The sequence below is a fragment of the Zalophus californianus genome, chromosome 1 (assembly GCF_009762305.2).
Source record: "Zalophus californianus isolate mZalCal1 chromosome 1, mZalCal1.pri.v2, whole genome shotgun sequence".
Lineage (NCBI taxonomy): Eukaryota > Metazoa > Chordata > Mammalia > Carnivora > Otariidae > Zalophus > Zalophus californianus.
Window position 1 is genome coordinate 114807074 of NC_045595.1, and position 14419 is coordinate 114821492.

General features: G+C 38.2%; 1 protein-coding gene across 2 annotated transcripts in view; it reads left to right on the forward strand.

Moving 5' to 3' along the window:
- The first annotated feature begins 693 nt into the window (after positions 1–693).
- The window catches only part of NMD3 (NMD3 ribosome export adaptor), a 39992-nt gene continuing 26266 nt past the window's right edge, over positions 694–14419 (forward strand). The window contains exons 1-7 of one of the 2 annotated variants that reach the window (XM_027586734.2): positions 694–826; positions 1366–1422; positions 2290–2424; positions 4586–4682; positions 11103–11183; positions 11960–12088; positions 12361–12451. In XM_027586734.2, coding sequence (XP_027442535.1) covers positions 1379–1422; positions 2290–2424; positions 4586–4682; positions 11103–11183; positions 11960–12088; positions 12361–12451 — 577 coding nt within the window. In that variant the 5' untranslated portion in view covers positions 694–826; positions 1366–1378. Of the gene's footprint in view, positions 827–887; positions 1070–1365; positions 1423–2289; positions 2425–4585; positions 4683–11102; positions 11184–11959; positions 12089–12360; positions 12452–14419 lie in introns of those variants that run through there. The other variant, XM_027586735.2, reaches the window with a different exon arrangement.

Below are 14419 nucleotides of genomic sequence, written 5' to 3' on the forward strand. Positions count from 1 at the left end.
ATGAGAAGCCTACTTTGGTCACCTTCTATAAGATGACTGCTTATTCCTTGACATTTGGGGTGAGAAGACAGAAAAAAATGATTGTGTTCTTTAAATATTTGAAATTCCGTCATGAGAAGAAGTGGTTAGGCATGGTCTGTGCTGTTCTAAGATCAAGGTATAAAATCATAGGAAATATTAAATGCACTAAGGGAAGCACATTCTAACAATTAGTGGACTAAAAATAACAGACTTCACAAATAATTGGGTCTTACCTTTCTTTCATCTCTCCAGCAAAAATGCATTTGAGTAGTTAGGCTGTAGCAGGCATTAGGCATATGATGGGAACAAAAGAGACAAAGACACTGCCCTTGATGGAGTTTGTTTGTGTATTGTGTGTGGTACTGTTTACAGATAACTTTTATATAATCACTTAACAACAAGAAGCAAGCAAGCTCCCAATCAGGATATCTGATGGGCGAGTTTAGCCTGGAGCGAACTCTGGCCAGGGAAAATCGGGAAGGACGATAACCCAGGAGAAGAGTTGGAATGTCTGTGCGAGTCTCAGGCACCGTTGCATGAGGGAGGCCACGCCTTCTCTCCCCACTCCTCCCCACTTGCCCCGCCTCTAAGCTCCGTTCCCACCCCCAGTGCTCGCCTAAGCCTTCCCCTTCCTCCGCCTCCTAGCCGCCCCTTTAACCTCCTTCTCTAGGACTGCGGGATTTCGAGCTTTTCTCTCGCGAGATCTTCGCTGTATTGGAGCAGGCTGTGGTCGGCGCTAAGGGGGCGATAGGGGTTGTTCCGTTGCTGTTTCCTCGCAAACCTGGGTCTGTTCCAGACTAGCTAAGTAGGTTCTGGGGCGGAGATCTGGCCTGCTATCGCGCGGGGTCCCTGAAGAGAGAATAGGGCGGATTCCCCCAGTTGGGGCAGGCCTCAGGCCGCGTGCGTGCCGCGTGTGCTCCGCGGTCCAGGAGCCTGCGTGAGGTCCCACCCGCTGGGTGTGGGGTCGGGGTAGGTGGCCCGCGGCGCTGTGGCACCGCCGGCGATTTCTGCAGCGAGTGTCCGAGGCCCGGTCGCTGCAGGCGTGAAGGTGAGGGTGGCGGCCCTAGCCTTTCAGACCCCTGCTTGGGCCGGTAGGGGTTGGCGCCGAGGTGGTAACAGCGGTCAGCGGCCGAGTTTAATGGCCCGAGGGTCTTATTTATGGGAAACTCCGGAATTCCCTGGGTTCTGATATAAAGGAAGTTATTTCTTGGAGTTGCCACGTGGAATTGGTTGTTAATTAGTGCTTTACGAGGCTTGGCTGCCTTATTAAGAGGAGAAGGAAGATTTGTGTAGAGCTGAATAGACAAATGACTTAAATCCCACAATTCATTCTCTTAAAATCAGGGCATACAGAAAAATGGAGTATATGACAGAATCCACCGACCGCACCCCTGGACACATGTGAGTCGTATCTCTTTCCCCCATTCCCTTTAAATTTAACGGTATTAAAGTGAGTCTTTGAAACTTACTGCCTGTGGGGAAAGCTTTTTTTTTTTTTTGGAGGGGAATTCTTTTAAGTGGGAAAAGTGGAAAGCTTTATTTCCTGAGACAAATTCATTTTTAGTTGGAAAGTTTGTTGTAGTAAATACTTGCTTTAAGAGTGTTAAAATATTCCCTGTATCTTCTCGATTGGCGTTGTCCATGTGATAGCCATTAGCCATATGTGGCTATTTAAATTTAAAGAAATTAAAATGAAATAAAACTCAATATTAAGTTCTTCAATCATACTAGCCACGTTTCAGGTCCTCAGTAGCCACATGTGCCTGGTGGCTACCTTATTGAACATCATAGATTAGAGAACATTTCTTTGGGACAGCATCAGTGATTGCTAAAAATTTCTTGTCCCCAGTGCACGTAGAGTTATGACACCAGTCCATTATACTGAATCACTAGATGTAATATTCTTTTCATCCTTCGAAAAATTTTCTGCTCTGGTTAAATGTTGCATTTTGGCAGTCTTAAAAAAATGTCTTTGGACTATAAAGCTGTCTGATAATTACCCTTAGAAATCTGTTAGAGTCTCTAGACTATTTGGACAATACCATACTTTGAGGATTTTTGGAATTATAGCCATCCTTGTTTTTCTTGCCTTAGTATTCCAAGGTGACACTTTATCTACAGCATCTTTGAAGATGTCTTTGCCAGGTTGTTTTTTTTTTTTTTTTTTAAACAGAGATATTATGGCCTAAACTTGAAGGCTTTTATTTGTTTGATAACCAGTGCATTTGTGAAACCTAATTTGAAAATTTTATGTTTTATTTATTTAAGCTTGTGCTGTGAGTGTGGTGTCCCAATTAGTCCAAATCCTGCCAATATTTGTGTGGCCTGTTTGCGAAGTAAAGTAGACATCAGCCAAGGCATTCCGAAACAGGTCTCTGTATCTTTCTGCAAGCAATGTCAAAGGTATGGTGCAGTACTATTTTATTCTACTTAAAGTTGAGATTTATATATAGGAGAGCCAGTGGGGTATGCTGAGATGACACCAAGGTACATAGAATAAAGCACATGTAATTGAGATATAATTATTTATGTTGATGTCGCCAAAGATTTTAGGATTTGCAATTTTGTAGTGTACTCTTCTGGTTTGCCCTCGTAAGCTGGTAAGTTAGTGTAAAGGTATTTGAATCTGCTTTTTTTCTTGTAAGGGTGTAATAGGTTTGATGTATACAGTTAATAGGTATGAGTTGGTGTTTGTAAGGGTAAGTGAAAGCAGATAACTAAGGACATAATATTGTTATTATCATGAGGGTTTTTTCTTTTTCATTTTAGTCACCAGAAGTTATGTATGATAAAAAAAACCTTAAGTTTTAATGTTTTAAGTAATTAGCAAGGTGTTTTAAAAATCTATTAAAATGCCAGTGTAACAAAATGATAATGGTTAGCTGTTGAGTAACACAAAACTGCCTAGTGACACTGCCCATATAAAGTTAATTGCCTGTGATTTCCTAAGTGGGTTAGGACTCTAGTGGTTCTTAACTTTTTTGGGGGGTTGGTGAGAGGGTTGGCTCATGAATCCCTTTGACAATTTGAAAACTATCTTTCCAGAAAAATGCTTAAAATGTACATATATACAAACACATGAAACTTTACTGTTTCAACGAGTTTACAGTTTGCAAGTTTGGCATGTATGAGGCTTGATCAATTACAGATATTTGGTATTCTTAAAAGCATGGTGGAGTGAAAAAAGCACAGGACAAAGAATCAGGAGACCTGGTTTGTCTTGGATTTCTCACAGACTAGCTTTTTGAAACTGCCAGTTAACCTCTCTAAGCCTTAATTTCCTCATCAGAATGAAAGGGCTTTATTAGGTGATAGATGAAGCCCTTTCTGACTCCAAAAGCATGCTTATAATAAAGGAACCTCTATAAGGTTTTTGAATGAACCTTTAAAAGTGAAAATCAGGCGCCTGGCTGGTTCAGTAGGTAGAGCTTGTGACTCTGGATCTTGGGGTTGTGGGTTCAAGCCCCACATTGGGTGTAGATATTACTTAAAATCTTAAAAATAAATAAAAGTGAAAATCAGAACATTCACTTAACAAATATAGCAAAAACAAGCACTCATATAACATATTTAGAAGTGTTACGTATTTAACAAACATTTACTGAGCACTTACTATGTGCTTGGCAAGGCTTTTTTTTTTTTAGGATTTTATTTAGGGGTGCCTGGGTGGCTCAGTCGGTTAAGTGTTTGCCTTCAGCTCAAGTCATGATCCCAGGGTTCTGGGATCGAGCCCCGTGTCTGGCTCCCTGCTCAGTGGGGAGCCTGCTTCTCCCTCTGTGCATGCGCCCCCCCACTTGTGCTCACTCCCTCTCTCTGTCAAATAAATAAATAAAATATAAAAAAATAAAGATTTTGTTTATTTGACAGAGAGAGAGAGAAAGCATAAGGAGGGGGAGTGGCAGAGGGAGAGGGAGAAGCAAGCTCCCCTGTTAAGCAGGGAGCCCAGTGTGCGGCATGGTCCTGGGATCATGACCTGAGCCGAAGGCAGATGCTTAACCGACTGAGCCACATGTGCCCAGGGATTGAAATTTTATTTTAATTAGGTTTTATGTAAAATTTAAAAACAAGTTTTACAATTTAAAATTTGGGAAGGGACTTGAAATAGATGAATAGTCTGAACTACTGTTGATACATAGTATGAGGTACTAATTTACCTTTTTTGTAAATCAGCAATTTTTAAGCATTTTAGATGTTTAACCATTTTAATGCCGTTTTAAGATGATTTCTTACCTGTTTTTCAAAGTATAGCTTCAAGGAACTCTTAGGAATTTTGTCAGACCTCACTGGAATTCTTTGCTGGTGTTTGAAGTAATAAGATCTCTTTAATAGATTATATCAGATTGGCTTTCTCAAATATACTTAGGATTTCACTTTTTAAACTAAAGCTACTGATCTAATTGAAAGTTTTCTGAAACTATTAAATATATTTGGGTTAAATGCTTCATATCAACCTTGGGAATTATTGTCTGATTAGTAATCAGTGTTATATCTGCAGATTCACATTGAATTTTTTGGTTTTCCTGAGAGATGCTGGGTTTCAGTATTTTTTTTTTTTCTTTCTCAGATATTTCCAGCCGCCTGGAACTTGGATACAGTGTGCATTAGAATCCAGGGAGCTTCTTGCTTTGTGTTTGAAAAAAATCAAAGCCCCTCTGAGTAAGGTAGGTTAGTCAGTTAAAATCAGTTTTTGTAGGTATGTGTTTTTGTTTTTATATTTTAATCTGTTATTTTCAGAAGATCCTATATGATTAGGTTTCCCCAAAATAACCTAAATGTTGGTAAGCATCCTACTACAAAACTATGTTCATTTTTTAAAGTTATATATATTTATACATATATATATTTTATGGAAATGAAAATCTTTTTGCTTTGAAAGATTTAATGTAGAATCATTTTTTTCACTATTTATTGAGAACCTCTTATGTGCAATAGATTTTTTCCTGAAAATACACAAAACCATTGCTAAACATAATTTAGAAGGTTATAGTATTAGGGCTACGGTATTCAGTCTCTTTATTTTCAGTATTACTCTAGAAAGAAAATATTTGTGCCTGTTACTTAAAGTCAGTGCATTAATATCTCCAAAAAACAAATAGAATTTTAGCCCAGTTTACCTCTCTGCATAACACTTTCAGTTGTCTTTGTGTTAAATTTTATGACTGATTCATTTCCACCAGATTTGTTTTTAATTGAAATGGACTCTTGGTTTGAAAGTCTTCAGATTCTCTTTTAAGCTCTGATAAAATTTCATGTAATAGTTCTTTGAAATTTTTTCCTTTCTTTTCTTTTTTTTTTCTCCTTGGAATTTCTGTTAGTCTGTGTTGGCCCTACTGGCTTAAAACTTTGTCTTTTTCCCCCTTATTGTTTTTAATCTTTTTGTCTTTTTTTCTGTGTTCTTGGTGAGTTACTTTATGTTCTGGTTTGTGTATTGATTTTTTTTGTTCCAGCAGTGATATTTTTATGTTCCAGAGTCTTTACCATAGTCTTAATGTTTTGATGCATTCTGTTCTTTTTTAAAAATTTTTTTCTTTTTAATTTTTCTTTAAAATTTTTTCTTTATTTGAGTATCGTTGACAAACAGTATCACATTAGTTTCAGGCATACAACATAGTGATTTGACATCTTTATACATTATGCTGTGCGTATAAGTGTAGCTACCATCTTTTACTATACAACGCTATTACAATATCATTGTCTATATTACCCGTGCTATACCTTTTATCCCTGTGACTTATTCATTCCATAACCGGAAGCTTGTTTCCCACTCCCTTTCCCATTTTGTCTATCTCCATAGCCCCCTTCCCTCTGGCAATCATTAGTTTGTTCTCTGTATTTATGGGTCTTACTCTGCCTTTTGTTTATTCATTTGTTTTTTAGATTCCACATATGAGTGATAGCATATGGTATTTGTCTTTCTCAGTCTGACTTATTTCACTAGGTCCATCCGTGTTGTTGCAAATGGCAAGCTCTCATCCTTTTTATGGCTGTGTAATATTCCATTCTCTCTATATACCACATCTTCTTTATCCATTCATCAATCGATTAACACTTAGGTTGTTTCCATATCTTGGCTATGGTAAATCATGCTGCAGTGAACATAGAGTGCATATATCTTTTCAAGTTAGTGTTTTTGTTTTCTGTGGGTAAATATCTAGTAATGGCAATTTTACATCTACGGTATTTCTGTTTCTAACTTTTTGAGACACCTCCATACTGTTTTCCACAGTGGCTGTACCAATTTACATCCCTACCAACAGCAATGCTTTCTGTTGAATTTTTCTGAAGGTTTGCTAATAGGTTTTTAAAAAATTTCCTTCTGTTCCCTAATTTGTCTCCGGAGTCAGTTTTTTGTGTAACTTTCACTTTCATACTCTGGCTTTCAGGCTTTTGTCAAATGCCTGGTGAGTCTTAATGATTCATTAGTTCATTCAGGAATGATGATTAAGTGTCAGTTCTGTGTCAGTCTGCTTTTGGTGTTGGGGATATAGCAGCGAATGACAGAGGCAAAAATGTCTGTCTTAGGTAACTTTTACTCTAGTTGGAGGGGAGGGTGTGGAGCAGGTGTATTATACAGTATGTTAAAAGGGTCTCAATTCTGTGGAAGGAAAAACCAGGAAGGGAATAAGAACTGCATAGGGAAGAGTTGCAGTTTAATATAGAGTGGTTAGCATTATATGTCAGCTATACTCAAACAAAATAAATAATTGAAATAGAGTGGTTGGGCCTCTCGGATGAGGTGACATTTGAGTAAACATTAAAGGCAGTGTGGGAGGGAGCTGTGCAGAAATCTGGAGAAGGGGAAAACTAGTGGGGGATGAAAACAGCAATCATGGAAAGTCCCAGGTCAGCTTTTACTCTGAGTGTAGTGGGTATAAAGGGTATAGGGTAGGGTAGTAAGATGAATGATTTATGATTTATCAGGATCCCTCGCTGCTGTGTTTAGAATACATATGAGGGAAATGGGGGTGAGGATAGAAGTGGGGACCTTTAGGAAGTGATTGTAGTAATCATGAGTAATGGTGGTATTTGGATCAGTAGTGGCAGTGGTGAGAGCGGACAGCCTGGATCTCCTTTGAAGGTAGCCAGTAGTGTTTACCGATGAAGCTGGATGTATGTATGTGACGGATGAGCATAAGGATTATTTGACTTCTGTGATTCTTGACTTGATTAACCAGAAGGAGGGAGTTGCTGTTAGTGAGGTAGGGAAGGCTTCAAGAGGAGCAGGTCAGGGTGGGAGAGATGAGCCATCTCATAGTGGTACTTAGGTGTCCATTAAACATGGAAGTAGACATAGTAGGCAGCTGTATAAATAAGCAATGGACTGGTCCAGACTGGGGATAATGAATTTGGGATATAGATGGTATTTAAAGCTGTGAAATTGAGTGAGATTTCCTAGGGAGTTTAGTTAGAGAAGGGAAGAAATGTGAGGATTGAATCCTGGGGTCTTTTACTGATAAAAGCTTGGAAAGATGATAAAGGAGACTGAAAAGGAGTTGCTAGTGAGGTAGATGAAAAATTAGGTGAGACACTACTGTCTTGGAACACAAGGGAAGTATTTTACAAAGGAAGTGACTGGCTATGTAATTTGCAGATGATGGGTCAAGTAATGAATTTGTAGATTTAGTAATGTGAAGACCATTAATGACTTTGATGAGCAGTTTCTGTTTAGTGGTGGAAGTAAAGACCTGATTGGAATGGAAATGAGAGAATAGGAGGACAGGAATTGGAGATGGCAAGTATAGATAATTTTTCTGAGTTTTGCTGTAAAGGGAAACGAATGGGGTAGTGAGTAGAGGGAAATAAGGGGAAGGGACCCATTTCTCGAAGACGTGAGAGGTTATAGTATATTTATAAGCTATCTGGGAGTTGTGGGAACAGAGGGAAAAATTTGTGAAACTGCACAGAGACAGAATAATTGACTGGGGGATGACCTTGAGGAGTGGAAAAGAGAGAATGTAGCCTATTAGTGGAAGAATATCAACAAGTATTTGGCATTTACTCTCTCCCAGGCACTAATTTGGGAGCCTGGAATATTTTGTGCAACAAAACAAAGATCTTTGCTCACTAATGGGGCATTCTTAAGGTTGGTCTTGATGGGGCAAGGACAGTTCATCTGTGGTAATAGGAGAGAAGGTGCTGGTAAGTGGGAGCTTCTGGAAACTCTTCTGATTACTTTTTATAATTGAGAAAACAAAAGCCTGGGGAGTAGTTATGAAGGAAAAATTAAGATGTTTGAGGAGCGAGGGGAAGGTATAAAATAGTCCTCTATAGAGTGGGAGAGGGAATATACTAGAATGATGTTGTATGGTTGCAAAGATTACTGTTATAAATTTAAAGACTTGCATGTTGTGTATTTATTTCTCTACCCCTATCAGCTGCACAGGTGAGGCATAGAACTGGCAGGGCACTGGATTTAACAAAGATTGTGATTTAGCTAAATGACCAAGGTAAAGTGAGAGAGGGACCAAGGGAATTGAGTGTATGCATGGGAATGATTCTGGCATGGGAATGATTTTGATGATTGATCTTGAAATTAAGCTAGGATATGATGGAAGTGAGTAGACAAGGAGGTATGAGGGATAGTGAAAAGGTGGTAGGATGAATAGATGATAGGTTACAGTAGGTTGAAGGATTTTTGGTGCTCAGGAACTAGAATGAATGCGCTGGAAGGATAAGAGATGGGAATCAGGAAGTGGATATTTGGAGTTGAGATTTTGGAGGGGTTTCAATTACTGGTAAAAGGATATGAGTAGCAGAGAGAGAAGGAGGACAAGATCTTGGGGAAAGAGGAACTTGAATGCAAATGCTAGGGTATTGTGGTGAGAAATATGAGGATATTGAAATCACCGAGTATTAATATTGTTGGAAAGAGCAACAGTGAGCCAGGAGCTAAAGTCTTTGAGAAGGTGACCCTGCAAAGGTTAACAGATGACTATCACAAAGAGTGGGTAGCATATCCTTAAGATTCAAAACTGGGTGTATTTAAGGAGGAGGCAGGGAGAGTGGTTTGGAATTAGCAATTAAGAGCAAGGAGGACACCTGTCTGGCTCTTGGTCCAGTGATAAGAATGAGAAAAAAATTAGCCATTACTTTAATTAGCTGCAGGGGAGCAATATATATAATCAAGAGATTAGAAGATGAATGGAATGTTCAGCAAAGAGATTGAGAATTTAGGAGGTTTTGTTGTTAGTGAATGTTGCGTTCCAGAGGGAACAGTGAAAGCTTTTCAGAATTTTGGGAGGAGTGTTAGATGGGACAGAATAGGGAGTATGTGGAACCAACCATATGGAGATTAGAGTGTGGGGGATGAGGGGTGACTGAAGTGTCTGGGACTGTTGTAAAGAAGGATAAAGGGTCCAGTAAAGTTGATCAGTTTTGACTGTCTGAGGACAGATAGTGTGGTGAGGCTGTGTTGCTGAATGTTGAAGTAGATGTCAAGGGTCTTCTCTCCATTCCTGTAGATGAGGTTGGAAACTGAGAGAAGGGCAGTCCTAGAGCTCTTGGGTCTTCTTGACCCTTGTGGATGGATGGTGGCTGAGGGAATAAGAAGCAGCCTGTTACCCTCTGTACCTGGTGTGGCTTATTGACTACTAGGTTTTGCTTTAGTGGAACCAGTCATATGAGGAGGGTTTTACCCTGGAGTGCTGTATCTACAACTAGTCTAGTTTTCACCAGACAGAAGTTGATAAAATTATCATCTGCCCACTGATGTCTCCCAAATCTGTTATCTACAGCTCTGATTTCTCCATAGAACTCCAAACCAAATGTGTATCTTAACATCCACTTAACAACTTCATATAGGTATATCATAGATAAATCCTCTTAAACTCAAATGTCTGAAACCAAATGCAGCATCTTCTCTCCATCAAATCTGTCCTTTATTTATTTCAGAAAAATAGTTATTTCCTAGATGCCCAAGCTGGATGCTTGAGCCTCATCCTAGATTCTGTTCTTTTCCTCCTTCCCATATCCAGTTGTCACTCAGTTCTGTAGATCTTTTTTCGTAAATAACTCTGTGTCTTTCTACTTCTTTTATTTCCAGCACCTCTCAGTTCAGATCACCTACAACTACTGCCCAAATTATTGAAACAACCTCTCTTTTTTGTTTTTCTCTCTTTCTCAAAACACCCATTTTAGCCATATTGAGCTACATTGAGTTCCTCACATGTAGCAAACTTTTTTGGCCTCTGCTGATACAGCAGTGAGTTACCATTGTGGATTCAGTATTTAGCCTGAGATGCCCTCTAATGAACTATTTATTTATTTATTTTTTTAAAGATTTTATTTATTTATTTAACAGAGAGAGAGAACAAGTAGGCAGAGCAGCAGGCAGAGGGAGAGGGAGAAGCAGACTCCCCACTGAGCAGGGAGCCCGATGCAGGGCTCGATCCCAGGACCCTGGGATCATGACCTGAGCTGAAGGCAGCCGCTTTCCCACGGAGCCACTCAGGTGCCCCTGAACTTTTTTTTTTTTAAAGCCACATACTTAATGTAGATAGAATAATCCGAGTAGAAACTTTTGTATATGAGATTTCTAGTAGATGATGAATCAACAGATCTTTGCTTTCTTCTAAAAAGTATAATTTCTATTTTTTAAAAAGGTATACTGGGGCGCCTGGGTGGCTCAGTCGTTAAGTGCCTTCGGCTCAGGTCATGATCCCAGGGTCCTGGATCGAGCCCTGCATCAGGCTCCCTGCTCCACAGGAAGCCTGCTTCTCCCTCTCCCACTCCCCCTGCTTGTGTTACCTCTCTCGCTGTTTCTCTGTCAGATTAAAAAAAAAAAAAAATCTTTAAAAAAAAATAAAGTATACTTTTTAAGGGAAAAGGATTTTTTTCTATGCAAATACTTTAATTTTTGTTTGAATTATACCAGTTGCATTAATGTAGTCCTTAGATGGTCCTTTCCTTGCACTTTTTGTTGCCAGACCTCTGATGATAATTTTTTTTTTACTGGTGATGTTGAGTAGTCATGCTAATCACAGATTCCTTAAACTTATGAAATTTATTTGTTAATGACTTGTTCTTTCATCTTTTTTCTCAGGTGGGAACTTATGTTTCTTTTTGTTTGTGTTATTTTGAAGGTACGGCTTGTAGATGCAGGTTTTGTTTGGACTGAGCCCCATTCTAAGAGACTTAAAGTTAAGCTGACTATTCAGAAAGAGGTAAGCTGTATACAGTTTTTTCAGCATGTCTGGAGTGTAGGTAGTGAAAATGAAGGGATGTTGGTAAGTTACCTTATTTGAATAGCTTAAAAGGAAAAGATTACACTCTTAATTTTAACCTTTCTGGGTTTTTTTGGGGGGGGGGTCATCTGCCAGATGATCAGGTCATTAGTAAGAGCAGCCATTGCTCATCTTTTCAAAGTTATTTTTATTAGAAAAAAGATTGAGGTAAAAGCATGAGCTAAGACAGTGTTTCTCAAACTTGGCTGAACATCATTATAAGTCATAGTAAGTGAATCAAACTGGATCCATCTGGATGTGACACTCAGGAACCTGTGTTTAAAAGCTGCCCAGGTTATTTCTGATGATTGGCTATGTTTGGGAACTATTAAATTAAGGAATGTCTTCTTTTTTGGGAGTTTTCTTTGTCTTATTTTTTTATACATATACACACACATATATAGATATATAAATCCTTCAAAGACTATCTTCACAACCACTTTAACTAAAGGTAAATATGAAATGTTACTAATTTAATCCTACAAATTAAACCTGTTTTTTTCTTGAACTAGGATTACTTATTTTTATGACTTTTAATTTAATTGATTTATTGTGGATGTCCTCAAAGCATTCGTGGAAAAAGACTTTAAGTTATTAACTCTAAGTATTAAAGTTACTAAATATTATTTTCTTTTAAGAAAAATATTTGTTATTAAACAGAAAGGAAAGAAGGAAGGAGTGTGATTTTTTTTTTTTTTTTTCTCGCCCCCTATCAGGTGATGAATGGTGCTATCCTTCAGCAAGTGTTTGTGGTGGATTATGTTGTTCAGCCTCAGATGTGTGGAGATTGCCACAGAGTAGAAGCTAAGGATTTCTGGAAGGCTGTGGTTCAAGTGAGGCAAAAGGTATTGAGAGAAGGATGATGAGTGAAACCTTCATCTTGTGTTTCATTTCTGTCAGTTACAAGCAGTTAGTAAAACCACCTCCTTTCCCTTTTCAAATCCTGTAGGTACCAGCGATAGTCTAGGTTTCTGGAACATTCGCTTTTGAAAATAGGTCACTATCACGTTTTAGATAATCTTTAAAGATTATTTTTGTTTTAAAAATCAGTGCGCTATACCTATAGATGGCTTTTTTTTCATTTCCTCTATTAATCTAATAATGCATTTATATTTAGACTTTGCACAAAAAAACTTTCTACTATCTGGAACAGTTGATTTTAAAATATGGAATGCATCAGAATACACTTCGTATCAAAGAGATTCATGGTAAGTTAAAATTTAAAAGCATTTGAATTGATGTCAGAATTATTTCAGCTAACATAAGTCTTATCTTTATTGATAATATCTAGAATAATACTGTCCAAAAGAACTGTTTCTTCTGTTAGGAAGAAAAAAATCTTGTTTTTTTTTATCTGCACTGTCCAATATGGTAGCCACTAGCCGTATATGGCTATTGAATACTTGAAATGTGTCTAGTGCAACTGAGGAGCTGAATTCTTAATTTTTTTTGTTTTAATTTAAATTTACACTAAGTAGCTACCAGATGAGTAAACCAGTAACTGCATTAATACAGTGTAAAGTGCTGTGATGGAAAACTCATTGAAAACTTGTTTCATGCAGAGATTAGTTTCTGATTGGAAGAAAATTATTTTTGAGATCTCTAAGTTCTTTTGTAATATTTTTGGTTTTGATATGCAAATGATATAGTTAGATTTCTTAAAAGGTAGAATTCAAAATTTTTTGCATGATTTCCTAATGGTTCCTTAGAGTGTGTTCTGTCTTAGCACTTACTGGTGGTGTAGTATACGTACTAGATGGTGGATGGATATTTCTCTAATTGATAGTAGAAAATATAAATGTTCTTAAGCAGACTTAAAGGTTAGTATTTTTAGATGGTGCTTGATATGGTGAACATCTATATACATTGTTTTCCTAGTCTCTAAAGTATAGGTTTAGAGATACTGTTCTTAAAGGAATGACCAAATTCTTACATCATACTCCTCATTTTAAAACTGGGAGTTCCACTGTTACTAATTGATCTGTTACTCATATCTTGTCTTGGGAAAGTACTTAGAGAAGTGTGGTTTTGGGCCCTTAAATGGGGGGAGATGTATGTAGTGATGTCACCAGGAGAAAATCTTTTAAGCTTTGTATCTGACCTGAATGCCTTAAGTAGACGTAAGGTTAATAGTCTAAATCCGTGAAACACAATTTATTTTATTCATTAAAAAAAATTTTTTTTTAAATTTATTTGAGAGAGAGTGAGCGAGCGAGCATGAGCTGGAGGTGGGGGTGGGGGCAGGGAGGAACAGAGGGAGAGGGAGAAGCAGATTCCCCACTGAGCAGGGAGCCTGATGGTGCTCCATCCCAGGACCCTGAGAACATGACCTGAGCCAAAGGCAGACACTCAACCAACCAGGCACCCCAAGTCGGTGAAACACAATTTAATATTTACTGTGGGTAAGGTACCTTGCTGCCTATTTAACATGGTGCCTGGCTACTTGTGGCCAGCCACCAGGCAAAAATACACCTTTGTTCTGAGTAACTCTCCTTTGAGCAACTCTTTCGGGGATAAGTAGATCCAAATATTATAGCTAAGAAAGCAAACCACTGTTATTCTTTTTCATCACCATGGCAGAAATATACTCAAAGAATTTTTTTGTAGCAAAAGACTTGGATACATCCTGGGACATGCTTTTGCAGTCATATTCAAAACCAAAAATATTGCAAGTTTAGGGGCCTTTTTTCATCCAGAGGAGTTAATCTTTTTTTTTTCCACATGCTAGTTCTTGGTTTGGTTTAAATGAATTTTTTGTTTGTGGTTTATTTGTAACTTTGTTTTTTATAAAATCATAGTAATAGTAAAAATTCACACATGGGATGTATATGTGAATTAAAGACCTCTAAATCTCTTTTATCCATTTGTTATCTCCAGAGGTGGCCCCTTAAAACAAGATAGTATAATATGTACTCTTTTTGGGGGGGTAGGGAGAGGGAGAGAGAGAATCTTAAGCAGGCTCCATGTCCAGTGTGGAGTCCAACAGGGCTGTCTCACAACCCCGAGATCATGACCTGAGCCAAAATCAAGAGTCAGACGCTTAACTGACTGAGCCACTCAGGCGCCCCTATAATATATACTCTATGTAAATTGTGATCGCATTGGTTTCCCCTCAGGTGTTTGATCATTCTGTAATATTCTGTGACCTGCCATCTTACTTTATGTGGAAACCTTGC